Source organism: Protopterus annectens, chromosome 3.part1 (genome assembly GCF_019279795.1).
Source record: "Protopterus annectens isolate FY-2018-M chromosome 3.part1, PAN1.0, whole genome shotgun sequence".
Classification (NCBI taxonomy): domain Eukaryota; kingdom Metazoa; phylum Chordata; order Ceratodontiformes; family Protopteridae; genus Protopterus; species Protopterus annectens.
In genome coordinates this window covers 1,307,698,275-1,307,713,607 of record NC_056732.1, presented here as the reverse complement: position 1 = coordinate 1,307,713,607, position 15,333 = coordinate 1,307,698,275, and the positions used below count along the sequence as shown (strand labels likewise).

Below are 15,333 nucleotides of genomic sequence, written 5' to 3'. Positions count from 1 at the left end.
TCATGGCTGTAACTCTGTATCCCATTCTGACACCATGTCACTTTTTGTATGTGCATTAAGAAGACATTGAGGCTTGGGTGTTTGTTTAAGTAGTTTATTGTATACAAATACATCAGGATAGATAGCAAGAACATTGAACTTAAATTATCTAACCAACTGATTGACTACATACTTGCATTCTCTCACTCTGGCTGCTCACTCACAATGGCACTCTTGCTTGCATGTGTTCATTACTTACATGCATATGCTGACTCACTGCAAAGCTTCTTAAAGGTATATAACACAATCTGATCTACAGGATTAGGTAGTTTGATGTATCACCTGTTAGGAATACTAAGTGACTGTGAACTTTGCTACTGTCTAAATTGATCTACAGTCTTTATAGCTATGCTGCATTTTCAGGTTAGTTGTGAGCACATTACAGGCTAGATATCATTCTACACTGGGTTGTATTACTGTTTTACTTTATTTTACATCTCACTATTTTTTATATATAAACAATATGATGCCTGCTTTCCGTGATATGATATAATTTACACTTGGAAATATGGCTTTATTTTGATTACTAAGAGAAATGCCTAGACATTTGCAATTGTAGCAGGAGCAACAGGAGTAATAAAAAATCATTTTTAGGCTTACTTATATGTTACCAATACATACAACTGTATATAAACTGCAGAAGGAAGCAATGCTGGGTACATAGCAGCTGCTAAAAGTAGTAACGTTAATCATACAATGACAGGAATGAGGTCAATTATTGTCAAGGTTCTAGAAACCCTAAACATTTGAAGAAAACACAAAAGAGAGAAATACTAGGTTATCTAACATCTCATACTTGGGAAGTGACATATCTTACCAATGCCAAGTTAATTAGATCAATGATTTCTAGAAACAGTAAAACAATTCAGAATGTGTGTTGTGATGCTTTTTTTAATTTTTCTTGGATAAACTTTAGATAAACATTGAAATCTTTCTGCATCTTCTTGTCATTATAATGGTGTTTTGTAATACTGTTTTGAAATTTGATATTTTGTTAAAAAAGTATTGACTACAGCTTTCCAGGTCGAAATTACGACACTGAAAACCCAAATTAGCAAACATCTGCTCACAGACCACTAAACAGCAAACTGTCATTTCTGCAAATGGTCACTACATTGAATTTTTTACTAGGGGAGAAAAATTGCTTGGTTATCCAGAAACAATACAGTATTCTAAACCTGTCAAAGTGGAGGGCTTTGCCCCCACACACTCCCATAAATAAATCTACCAACTCCAAGATCGCATTACAGTGGGAAAATGGGCAAATTTACAACAATGGCCAAGCATTTATTTTCCTCTAGGAAAAAATTTGCTGTAGTGGCCATTTGCAGAAATGACAGTTCGCTGTTTACTGGTCAGTGAACAGGTGTTCACTGACTTCGGTTTTCGATAACGTAATATAGACCCCAGATTTTCAAGTATAAACAAATAAATGAAATGAGATAAAATGAAATATTGAGATTTAATTCGCTATCAGGGCTTTCAGATCATTTTCAAAATGTGTCTGTTATTGTTTTAGTAATGCAAGCCCAGAACAAAAGGAATAGTTTGCTTCCTTTTATGAAACATAGTAGTACAATTCAAAGTTTAAATTATGCATTTTAACAGAATGCCTGATTAGCACATTTATTTAGTATTTACTTGTTATTTGTACTGAATTACATTTCATTCTTTCATTGTCATGTATCCTTTATCATTATCCATTGTGGCACATACTTACTGGATGACAATCCATCTTGAATGACCTACGTATGTTAAACCCCGAGATACTGGTCATGACTGTTTTGACACTGATGCCAGGCCTTTGTGACCCACTAGTATCTTAATAAAGCACTACTCATCTGGTCCCATCAGGGGGGGGGCTTTTGAATGCCTGGAGAATATCCATCAAACCAAACAGAATGTTAATATCTGTAGGATGACTGAAAGCTCATTGAAGACAAGCGGTCACTTCTCATTCTGATACAACACATTACAAATTCTTAAAAGATAGTGGGCTTGTCTTTCGATCAAGATGAGAAGTCCTATTCCTTTTCAAGGACCAAATTCCCTTTCCTTTGCTTGGAATGTACTTCTTCCAGGACTAAGATGTATGTAATTTTCTGCTTAATCAGGTTTCTGTGTGCACTCATACCTAACTAACTATATAATGAACATAGATATATCCAACCACCATCCAGTCTGAGTCTCAGAAAAGTGGGAGGTTGGCATAATGGTTAAGGTGTTTACCTTACAGACACAAGGTGTAGTGTTTGATTCTCATGTGGGGTAACTGGCTAGACTTAAAATGGCTCCCAAGGGCAATTAGTCTAGTACTAATGCATATCATTGTTGGAGCCTTCCTGTCTCCTGACAGAGTGCTCTTCAAACTATCTGGAGATATACAGAGCTGAGTATATTAGTCTAGTACTAATGCATATCATTGCTGGAGCCTTCCTGTGTCCTGACAGAGTGCTCTTCAAACTATCTGGAGATATACAGAGCTGAGTATATTTTTCTGGCACTTCAGAGTTGTGTACTAGTAATTGTTGTTTTACTAATTTTATATAATTGCTGGCTGACTTTAGAGTTGTGCACTGTTATTTTTGCTTCACTGTATAGTTTTTCCGATCTCTGCTAAATGTGTTGGTTTTCCCATACCCACCCTCCCTATTCCTGTCTCGTTGTTTAAATATGAAGGCTTTTGCAGTTGCCCGCCCCCACTGTAGATTTGATCTGGGACACTCCCCACAGTCCCATCTCTTTACCTCATTCTACCTAATAGACTCCTTCTACACTTGTTTTTAGTCATTTTTAATTTAATTGCATTTTTTAAACTGTTTCGTCTAACATTGCTACATACTCAAGTGTGCTAGCTTACACTGCATTTGAATAGTTTTACTGCTGTTTTAGCTACTTTTCTGTATATATCTATATATATATATATATATATATATATATATATATATATATATATATATTAAAAAGAAAATATATACCTTTCCTGTAACTAGTGTAGTCCAGATTCAGATTTGCTGTATCCAGGACTGCATGCAAGCTTCTGAGCCCCCCCAAGCTTTCTGTGTTGGAGGGAAGCCTTCTAGCTTATAAGTGGGAGTGGTAAGCACTAGGTAACATATCTACCACATAAGGAGTGGTTCTGGCACAGAAATTGTAGTTACTGGCCGTTTGGGCAGTTTTTCCATCTCTTTCAACTTTCTGATTTAAAAGCCCACATTTGCACTTGTTTCCCTCCTTTCCTGTAACTAGTTTAGTCCAGATACAGATTCTTAGTTTTAGCACTTGAATTTGCTTATTCGTGATCAGCACTTGTTCAGAACTTGTAAGCACTAAATAACCTACTAATTACTACAGCACTCAACCTTCTTCATTACCTAGAGGAAAACAGTTTTGGTACTTACTTTCCTCACTTGCTTAAAGAAAAACAGCTCTTGTACTCACTTTCCTCACTTATCTAGAGGAAAATAATTTTTTATTCAGGCATGTCCAAGGGTCAGCTCCCAGTGTTCTCTCCTTTCTATCTGATGAATCTGGGCATCTTGGGGCAATGTAGAAATTGCCTCATGTACACAGAAAACCCTCTCTTCTTACCACCCAACACTACAACCTGTGAGAGATGCACTTATCTAGCCAAACTGGAGGTAAAGCTCTCTCCAATCAAGACTAAACTTGACAGTCAAGAGGAGAAGGTAAACACTTGCACCACACCATGCTCATCACATAGTCTCACTAAATCTACACCACCAAAATCCACACATAGAAAGACAAAAACATTCTCGGAGGCTCTCAGTAATAATCTGTCTAAACAAGAGTGACCTCCAAACCAGAAATGCAAGCAACCTCCACCCCCCCAACACAACCCAAATAACACATAGCCCGCAGACTCAATATGCCACTCAACCACAGCCAATAAGGCAAAACAACTTCCCCAACACACTAGTCATAGGTGACTCTATACTCAAGCACACTGATGTCCCACTCACCAGGCTAAACAAGGAGAAGTTTACTATCAGCTGCCTGTTGGGTGCCAGGATCCGCCACATAACCCACACATTCAGGTCACTCCACAACAAGTACAAATATGACTCTGTCATTGTCCATGTTGGTGTGAAAGACCTGAGACATACCTCCCTGGACTACATGAAAAGAGACATGGAAGAGCTCTCCAATCTTGTAGCCCAGGCAGGTATAACCCTTGCCCTGAGTATCATTCTGCCATCACCCAGAATGATGCCGCAGTACAAGGACAAAATGATTGACTTCAACAATTGGCTAAGCTTCTGGTGCCATTCTAATGGGATCCAGTATCTGTCTGCCTGGGATGACATGGTCGACAGACCACGATGCTTTGCCAGAGATGGCCTGCACCTGTCACCCCTGGGATTCCGGATACTGGCTAAGGTTCTTGCCACCCCTATAGTGCCTTTTTTAGGCAAGGTTCAAATGACAAATTCACCACCGTAACAGGAACAGGCAAGCAAAAACTGAGGGTGATGCTACTCAATGCTAGAAGTCTAAATCTCAAAATGCACTCACTCGAGGCACTCCTTAAAATGGAGAACATTGATATCCGTGCAGTGACTGAGACCTGGTTCAAGGCTCCAGAGAGCACCCCTGCACTACCAGGCTATAAATCATACCACACTTTTCGGCCATGTAACCTGGACCGGAACACCAAAGGCGTAGGTGTGTCCATATTCATTAAGGATATCCACACCTCCAGGCTAGTTGCTCAGCATAATGCAGCCAAGATTATCCAAGTGCAACTAACTCTGGGCAAAACTGCAATCCAAATTGTAGCTTGCTACAGATCACCCACCATGCCCCAGGATTCCCACTCCTCTTTTCTTGATGTACTGGAAAATATTAGGGTTCAACCAAACACCCTAATAATGGGCGATTTCAACTACCCCACCATTAACTGGGAAAATTACTCATGTACCAACTCCTTCGCTCAACGCTTTCTGGAATTCATAATCTCCAATGCCCTGGATCAACTTATCCACACCCCCACCAGGGGCAGCAGTATCCTAGATCTAGTCATTACCAACATGAGTGACCGGTGTTCCACACCTGAAGTCAACACCTCATTGGTCCGATCTGACCATAAGCTAATTACCCTAGATATCCACATCCTGCTTCCACCCCCCATTAAGGAAACCATGGTAAAAATGTCTCCAAAGCCAACTTCATGCTTCTTAAGACAGAAGTGGTGAACTACATGACACCCATGCAGATGGACAATAGAGTTAGACAACTGAATCCTACACAATTGCACTTTATAAGCACTTACATGAGTGCATGGATTGTGCTATCCCAAACAGAACCAAGATGCTTCCTCCAAAAAAGGAAGCCAATCTGGTGGTCCCCTGCCATAAACAAACTATACAACAGAAGGAAGAAACTGTTGCAAAAGAGAGTAAAATCCCATGAGTGGAGGAGCTCCCTGGTCAGCCTCAGTAAGAAGCTGCGATCCCTGATAAAATCCTCCAAAGCTAGTTACGAAAACAAAATCGCCACTGATTCTAAAGACAACCACAAAGCATTCTATGGCTATGTCAAGAATCTCAATGGCAACACTCAGATCTGCTCTGAGTTACAGCACAATGGCACTAAATATGCAGACCCCACTGATATTGCCAACATCCTGGCGGATAGGTTCAGTGCTGACTTTACCCCCCTCTCACCCCCTAAAGACCCCATCTCTATACCGGAAGAATGCAAAGTTCCTATAATCATGGCTGCATAGGTAAAAAACACACTCTCCAAAGCCAAGAACACAGCATCCATGGGACCAGACAACATCCCAGGCTGCATTCTACACGAACTACAGAACAAACTGGCACCCCACCCAAGTACCATGTTCAGTCATAGCCTCACCTCTGGCTTTGTGCCTGTTGAATGGTGCACAGCAATGGTTATCCCACTCCACAAGGGGGGATCCACCACAGACCCTGGGAACTACCGCCCCATTAGCCTGACGAGCCTGGTCTGCAAGGCCATGGAACATATCATCATGGAACTTATAAACAAAGACATTGGTAATCTCCAAACACTGGACCCCACCCAGTTCGGGTTTGTAAAAGGCAGATCATGTCTCCTAAACCTGATAGACTTCTTTGAAGCAGTCCCCAAAGCCGTAGACAAGGGTAAGGTGGTTCACACAGCCTATCTAGATCTTGCCAAGGCTTTTGGCACCATCCCCCACTCTGGAATTATAGATAAACTCACTAAACTAGGTATAAATCCCTATGATACAAGATGGGTTGCCAACTGACTCACTGACAGTGCCCACACTGTGAAAGTAGCAGACTCCAAATCCGACTTCAGACCAGTGACAAGTGGAGTACCACAGGGTTCAGTCCTGGGTCCTCTCCTGTTTGGTATCTGCTTCTCTGAAGTACAGGCTAACACAGAAGGTCTTTGGCTAACGAAGTTTGCAGATGACTGCAAACTAGGAGCCATAATCGAAACTCCTAATGATGTGGACATCCTACAAAAGGGCCTCACTGAGACAGATGCCTGGTGTCAAAGCCATGGCCTCAAGCTCAATGCCAAAAAGCTTATTGTTATCCCCTTTGGTAAAAACTCTGTACCCATGAACTACAGCATAGGCGGTAGTATTTTTAACACCAAAAGTGTGATAAGAGACCTTGGTACACAGGTGGACAGTAGTCTCTCCTTTGATAATCACATCGCCACAGTAGTCAGGAAATCTTTCTATGTGGCACACCTCATCACAAAAGGTTTCTCATCCAGAAAAAAAGAGGTCATTGTTCCCCTCTACTCATCACTCATTAGACCCATTATAGAGTACAACGCCCCTTTTGGTATGTACCTCACAAGACATCTACAACAACTTGAAAGGCCGCAGAAATACCTCACAAAGAGGATTACCAGCCTCAAACAGATGCCCTATGCAGACCGTCTCAAAAACTCCAGCTTTACTCCGTAGCATATCACCTACTCAGAGGTGATCTCTACCTAACATACAAAGCTATGTCAAACCCAGAGCTGTTGGACATGCTCCACTTAAAGAAATCCCAATCCCTCCGAGCTACATGCTCTAGGGACTTAAACCTTGTCACCACAGTAAACAGAACATGCCGGAGGGATATATTCCTGTCCCAGAGACTTCCCATACTCTGGAATAAACTACCTATCTATATCAAACAAAGCTCCTCATTAGCACTCTTCAAGAAAAATCTTGATGATTGGATGGGAAATAGGAAATTCACCCTGGGGATCACCTCTGTGGCTCTGCTCGACAGTGGCACAGGAAAATAATTTTCTTGGGTGGCAAAAGCCAGGTTACCTTTTTGGCTGGGCTTGTATAGGCCCCAGGGCCGATAGCCTAGTACTTACCTATGAACCTATGAACCTAATCTATGAACCTAAGAGCCATTAGCTGTTATGCCAAAAACATTTTTTCTTCAGTACGAGTTGAACAACAGTCTTTTTAGTGCTCCTTTTGCAGAATCCGCTACTTACATTTGCACATTAAGTTACAGTCTTAAGGAGTTTTTTTTCTTTCTATGAAGGCACAGCCTAAATGTGGGTTGAAATAACCAAGTTACAAGCTCCCAGTACTCCACCAAGATTTCAGTTACCAGCCAATATAGAAAAGAAGTGATTTAAGTTCATTATAAACATAACACAGGCCCTGCAAGACAAGGCGGGTATAAAAGATGAGAACTCACTGCACAATGAAGCAATAAAGTCTGCCACTCTCAGGGTAATCCAGCTGGAAACTCTACTTTCACTGCATAAAATCTAAATGGAGGAGAGTTAAGGACTTTCAGGTGAACACTGGCAAGAGAACCTAGGTAGAGCAACCTGTCCTTGGTGGAGCAGAAACAGAAGATGGAAGGACAGAGATTGGTTGCTTTACTGTGTGAATGCCTTTTGAAGTCAGTATGTCTATAGGTTCCTCAAGGGCTAGCTGTTGAAAGAGCTTGTCTTAAGGCCACTGAAAGATGGAGGATACCTCCATACCATTAATATTCCATTTATTCAGCTGTAAAGAGTAGGAACTTCTACTAAACAACTAAATTGTGAAAGCCCTTCATGCTAGCCACATAATGAGTGTGCTTCCTTCAGTACTTTGCTGCTTCAGCCCTAAACAGAAGAAGAGCTTTCACTGAAGCAAAAAAGTTCAGTATCAGATAGGGAAATGCGAACATATTGTTTTCTACTTTGTCTTATCATTATGTCCCAAATTCATCCCACTAAAGCATTTGACTGGGATAGTGGAGTGAGCAAAGTGGAACATCAATAATGGTCTGTCTAGGTTCTTTTCCACTGACTATGTGAAGATCTTGCACCAGAGATAACTTAAGTGTATCGAGATGTACAAGGAAGAAGATTCTACCTTTCATCATCCACTTTGCCAATAATCACAGATATCTTAAAACCCTAGAATTAGCACCTACTTCCAATCTTCCCTGTAACAGTGACATTTAAATGTATGCTTGCATCTTTGGGAACGGGCTTAAAAACTATTACTCAGTTTTTTTATTTCTGCAGAAGTAAACTTTGTGCCAGGCAGAGCTAGAATGGAGCATCTGTGAGCCCTGATCTCCCGAAAGCAGGCTCCATATCCAGAGACAGATCCTGCAGTGACAGTATTTGTGGACATTGAAATAGCTTTTAATCTAATCAACTGGGCCTACCTCTGGAGAGCAGTAAAGAGTATACCTTTCCTGACAGATTATACTAAGGTGATACAGCCTTGTATAGCAATTTCATAGGTATGTTTCTTACAAATAATAGTATGGCTGGGTAGAGTTGCATTAATAAAAGAACCAGGCAAGAATGTCCCATTTCTCCTTCACTCATTACAATAGTGATAGAGCCTTTGGCAAAGATGGCATAACTGGGTGCACCAGGGAAAGGATATGCATGTGTTGGCATTAATTGTCTACTGACTGCAGATGATTTGCCTGCTGCCAGCCAGGAATGTGGAGAGGGAAACATTAATTCTTCTGGGGGCATTTGAGACGTTTGTCTTTCTTTCCAGATTAGAAAGAAAAAGCACGAGTTCAGGGAAATTCACAGGGCTCTAGCACATAAGAAAAAAGAGGAAATAAGTGGAGCTGAAGAAAATGGCATCATGTAAAGACTACATATGTGACCGTGGATCCCAGGTCAAGGGACTTCACTGCACAGATCTTTCAACTTATCTCCTGGATATACAGAATATCCGCTCACCTCCTTATCTATATGTTATCCACTTCCAAACTATATTCAGTCAATGAACATATAGTCAGTGCATCCATTCTTAGTTCAGCAAATTAAATACATGCAACACAAATACCAGTAATTTAGTGCCACACTTCCAGTTGCTCATCTTAACATCCCACATTGTGAATGCTGGAATGGACATGGCACAATTTTATTCAGAAATGTGACTTCACATTTATCGTGTGAGTGAATGCATTGCTGTATAAGTGGACAGTGACATTAACAAACTGCATGAGATGGAATATATTAGTTGACATAATGAAAATTTATGGCTGAATGATAAAACTGGAAACGTTATAACCAAACAGTCTTCAAGTTAAACAGAGTTATATAATTTTCATTCTCTCTTGCTGCTATAAACTTTGTTTCTTTACCTCCAATGATTGGTAAAAGCATTTTCTATGCCAATTTCAATACTTTTCCTCTTCACATATACCTCTGTCCAAAATCAAAAGGATCTCCCAGTTCTTTCAAACTAAATGCAGATTCAAACTTCTTTTTCATTTAAATATAAGCATCCATGCACATCTATATTTCCTAACTCATTCTCCTTTTTTTAATATATAATCATCCCTCCTGTACTAGGCACCCTGAATTAAATTCTTGGTTTGCTTGAATGACAGTGCAGACAAGGAGGACAGGCATACCTACTAGGGGATAAGGTCTGAATGGCGCGCATCAGGCCATACCTATCAGGGGATAAGGTGTGAGCGGTGCACATCAGGGTACACTTGTTTACACATCAATCTCTGATGGATACCAAGGAGACAACAGCACTTAGTGCTGCCTGGGTGCTGGTGAGCAATCCTACTGATGTCAAGCCCATTGTGGAAATGAGTAAGGGCCCAGGCAGTGTTAACGCTCACTGCATGCCTGACTATAAGTGGCTACTGATACATACATGAGAGTGGTGAATTCAACAAGAAGCACTCCCCAGCAGTATTATGGTGATGCATCAAGTGCCATGGTCTGCTCACCAGTCCTAACATGGGTCAGAGTAAATTTGGAGGTATATAGAAGCTTTAGTGAATCTATTAAATGAGGAGATGTGATGTGGGAAGCCCATGGACAGCTAAGCGGAGGAAAAAGCTGGCCAAATAAATTATAGGCATCACTGCACCTATCTCATTCCAAATGACTCCCATCTGATCCTTCTTTTTCTTAAATAAAAACACAATTACACCCTGCCATTCTATGCTAAAGTGCTCTCATATTAAAGGCCTATCTAATCTACTTCCACTTAATCCCATTCACAGCGGAAGAATATGTATCCATAATTACAGTCAGATAATGGGTATTTATACCTCCATTAATGAGGGAATGTGGTGGTGGGTCTGCCTTTAACAAGAAGGTTTGGAGGGTGTGCAGATACATAAAATAATAGGCATCTTTATTTCAGAAAAATGAAAAAAAAATGAAGGGCAGTTGCCAGGGATTGGCAAGCCTCATTGCACTATCAGAGTTGCTTGCACTGGGAGACTGGGTATTTCTCAGCATCATTATAGATGAGCTTAGTATGGAAAAAAGCAATGCTCTGAGTATATAGATATTTACTAGGTGTGCAGTCAAGGATATCATTAAGGGGCCTAGGCTGCACTTTCAGTTGCTGCAAAGCACTTTCTGCTTAACGGGATTGCTCAAAGTTACACAGTAGGCAAATGAAGATGGAAAGATTCAAACCCTGCATCCTTGGTACAGGTAGCAGCTAATTAGCAGGTTTCATTCTTTGGTGCTAACTAGCAGACAATACATGATTTATTTCTTTTTTAAATCAATATGCCAGCACTGAAATTGTTTACACACTAGTTGACAAGTCACCCTCACACCCCAGATTACTGTAAAGGCATGTGAGCCTGCACAAGAATGTAATCTTCAGTGTATAAATAGCAACTTTTATTAAAATAAAAAAAAAGTAAATAGATAGATAAATAAATGTGTTTTGCAAAAGTGGTGACTTGGTAGATCTCAGCATCCCATATTTTGACCTTGGTGGGGCCGGGCATCCCGAGATTTGCTGTTCGTGTAAGTATGTGTGTTGCAGTATAGGTATGTGAGAATGGGAACAGACAGTGGATAGATCGGAAGGATTCATGCTGGCAATGCAAGCGTCAGCATGCTGCTTCACTGCAGGCTAGTGACATGGACACAGTAATAGTATGCATTTACAGACCATGTCTCATGCCATATTGTGGGCTGTAGCAACATTCTTGATTTGCTGGGCTTATGTTTACAATTTTCTGGCACTATGACATCACCTTTTTTTGTCACTAGGAACATAGTTTTTCTACTTTCTCCTAGGTTACATCCCGGTCTTTGTCAGTGAGGAATTAATCAGTGATGATGATTAAATGTCTTGAAGCTCATTTAGTGAAACTGAGCCATGAGCTACATCTGAATATGGGAAAATAATGGTCGGGTTTGTCATAAGTGACCATTTCAGAGAAGCATCCCCCCTTTTTACCAAAATAAATGTGCATGTGCACACATCAACATAAACAAATATGCACCAAATGGTAAGACTTTTAACAAAGTAATGAACATCTTTCAAGGAGCTTTATTCTACAGGTATCACTGCAAATTTCACAGATACCACTGTCATGGTGACTAGCCCTGAATGACCTTTTGGACATTCCTAATGGTTGATATTGTATCAGCTAGTTATTTTCTCATATCAGAATCGAAATACAGATGAGCCAAAAACTTGTTCACTAGAAACACCAAAGGACAGGAGGTAGCAAACTGAATAGATGTTTTCATCATTCTCAATATCTGCATTATGACTAAAATGATATCTATGCATTTTGGTTCAGCTTTAGTTTGCTCATGTCATCATACAGTCCTCTGCTGGAGTATTGCCATCCATGTCCTTGGTAGGAATAGATGTGAGAAGAGTAGTATAGCATTAGGGCACTGGGCACAAATGTTAATCCAAAAGATAATTTCAGACCACTGGACACTAATTCTTAATTAAAGTTTGAATAAAGATGTTGCAAAAAGCATTGTTTAATCAAAAATCCAAAGCTAGCTATTTTAACAAACAAAAGGTAGTGATAAAAGTAGGGTTAGCAGTTTGGACAATGGTAGTATCAGTATAAAACGTTTGTATAATAATTTGTATTATAATCATCCCATGGCATATTTTTGTAATGATTTGTGTTATAATTATCCCATGTCATATTTTAATGGCTTGTGTTATAGTTATCCCATGCCGTATTTTTGTAATCATTTGTATTATAATTATCCCATGGCATATTTTTGTAATGATTTGTTTTATAATTATCTCATGTCATATTTTTGTAATGATTTGTGTTATAGTTATCCCATGGCATATTTTGCAGTGATTTGTGTTATAATTATTCCATGCCATATTTTTGTAATGATTTTGGTTATAATTATCCCATGCCATATTTTTTAATGATTTGTGTTATAGTTATCCCATGCCATATTTTTGTAATGATTTGTGTTATAGTTATCCCATGGCATATTTTGCAATGGTTTATGTTATAATTATTCCAAGCCATATAATTGTAATGATTTGTGTTATAATTATCCCATGCAATTTTTTTGTAATGATTTGTGTTAAAATTATCCCATGGCATATTTTTATAATGATATGTTTTATAATTATCCCTTGCCATATTCTTATAATGATTTGTATTATAATTATCTTATGCCATATCTTTGTAATTATTTGTGTTATAATTATCCCATGCCATATTATGGTTGAGCTCTTACTCTTCCAAAAATATTGCCATCATTTAATGCAGCTAGATTAGTGCCTGTTAGGCAGAGGAATTCTTTATATAACACAAGAAAATCTCTACCTCCTCATGAAGGTCAAAAATGTGGGTTAGAGTAGCAGGTGGCAGAGTATTTGATACAATAATGCCATTATATATGTGTGTATATATATATATATATATATATATATATATATATATATATATATATATATATATATATATATATATACATATATGGGTCTATGACATTTCACTGAAAGCACATTTCACTGAAACTCAAATGACTGAACACAAACCACTGAAAGCACAATTCACTGAAACACATTTCACTGAAAGTTATATATGGCCTTTTTGCCACTGTAGTGCGACCCTGGAGTTAGTATATATAGTAAGGGTGTGTGTGGGGGGCATAGCCCCCCACATATTTTAAGTATATATTATGTTCGGAAAAGAGTAATATATTGGAATTGCAAGTATCCATGTATATAGTTCAAAATATTTAAAATATGTGTTTCAGTAAATTGAGATTTCAGTGAATTGAGCTTTCAGGGAAAAATGCTCACTAATTTGAGTTTCAGTGAAATGTGCTTTCATTGAAATGTCCTAGACCCATATGTAAAGCTCCCAGTCTCGGCAGTTTTAATTTTTCCTTTTTTATCTATGCTTTTCTGGATGCCAAACAGAAGAAATAATGCAAACTGGATTCAAAAAATAAAATGAGCATCTCCACCCCAGAGCTTAAAAGAGTGATCCACTATATCAGAATTTAATGGGTCCCTTAAACACAACTTATTTTCTTTAGTGCATGCTAATAATTAACTTCAGCATTATTTATTTACCTATTTATATTGATTTTGTTTTTTACTATGAAACTACTTTTTGTTTCCTGTTGTCTGGGTTCTATACATATTTGATTTTATCTACATATTACTATTTGTATGTTTTAGCCATGTGCTGCTTGTTAGAAGCAGTTTAAATAAATTTAAATTTGAATCAGAATCTGCTTTAAAAAAACAGTTTATGTTTCCCCGTGTGCCAAGCAAACGTGAAAGACATTTCTCATTGACACTTTAAGGTGGGATCACAAATGTGTGAGTCATTCCAAGTGTATACAAAGACTGAGAATGTAGTTTTTCACAGTATTACATATACTCTAATATATTCGTTTACTGACCAGGTAAGTGAACGTCTCCTTAAGGACTTTTTCAGCCTCAAACAAAACCATACATGCAAGAGCAAATATAGTATACATAGATATTTTATGTATATTGGAGAAAGCTTTACAATTATTTTAACACATGCAGCTAATTTGCAACAGCTTGAGATGACAATGTACTCTACCTTAAACATGAGATTTGGTATAAAAGTGGGATTTATTTAACATCAGTGAATACTGCTGCCTTGCACATGTGCTGCTTAAAATGCCTTTTGTTTTGAACGTTCTGAGTTAGTACAAAAAAAATTAAAATTTCACTTTCTAAGATTGGGAATATCTTATCTTATTGTACTGAAAATAACTATTTTTTTCCTTTCTCAGGTGTTCTTTTGGCAGCCATATTTTGCTACTTGAAAAAGAAGAAGAAGCCAGAACAATTAAGCATAAAGGAGAGTGAGCCTCTAAAGTCATCAGATCTTCCATAGTGAAAGGAAAAGAATATTGTTTTAGCAGCTGGGGTACACTTGGTTACAGGACTCTGAGTGAAAGAGTAAAGCATTAATTCTGTACTGTATGTGGTCATTAACAGTAACCAGTTTAGGCATAACATGCCATAAACTCACTCCCATTATCACTATATTTGTCCAAGTATGTTTGGAAGTTTTCATGTATCCTTAAAACTGATAATAATTTGCACAACTGTTTTATATGAATATTTAGCTCTTTTTTATATCAGTTCAGTTTTTAAATGTGGACGGATTACATCCATGCTTTAATCAGGAAATTAAAATTCTGCTACAAATCTTTGGTGGTATACTTGACTTTTTCTACATTAAATATTAATTTGAGGTCCTGTACATTTGTGTGCCATTATTTAAATATTTATGACATTTTATAATCTAAGAACTACTTCTGCCATGTAATGTATATTAATACAATATCAATTCCCGTGTTATGTTATTTTATGCTATTTGTTTTTTAATTGTAAGGGATCTGTCTTCCAAGATGACCTTACAGCTTGATCAGTGGTTTTGAAACCATGAAACTATTACACGATGAAACCAGATAAATCCATTACACATTCACTGCCTATTTTCAGAGGCAACTCAGAAATCCTACCTGGATAAGACACTTACGCTGAGTCACATATTA

The 15,333-nt window shown here is 38.5% G+C and overlaps 1 protein-coding gene across 1 annotated transcript in view; it reads left to right on the top strand.

The window, feature by feature from the left end:
- Positions 1-14,985, top strand: part of CDH17 (cadherin 17) — a 776,088-nt gene extending 761,103 nt beyond the window's left edge. The window contains exon 19 of the mRNA XM_044067353.1: positions 14,563-14,985. Coding sequence (XP_043923288.1) covers positions 14,563-14,666 — 104 coding nt within the window. The 3' untranslated portion in view covers positions 14,667-14,985. The remainder of the gene's footprint in view (positions 1-14,562) is intronic.
- The last annotated feature ends 348 nt before the right edge of the window (positions 14,986-15,333 follow it).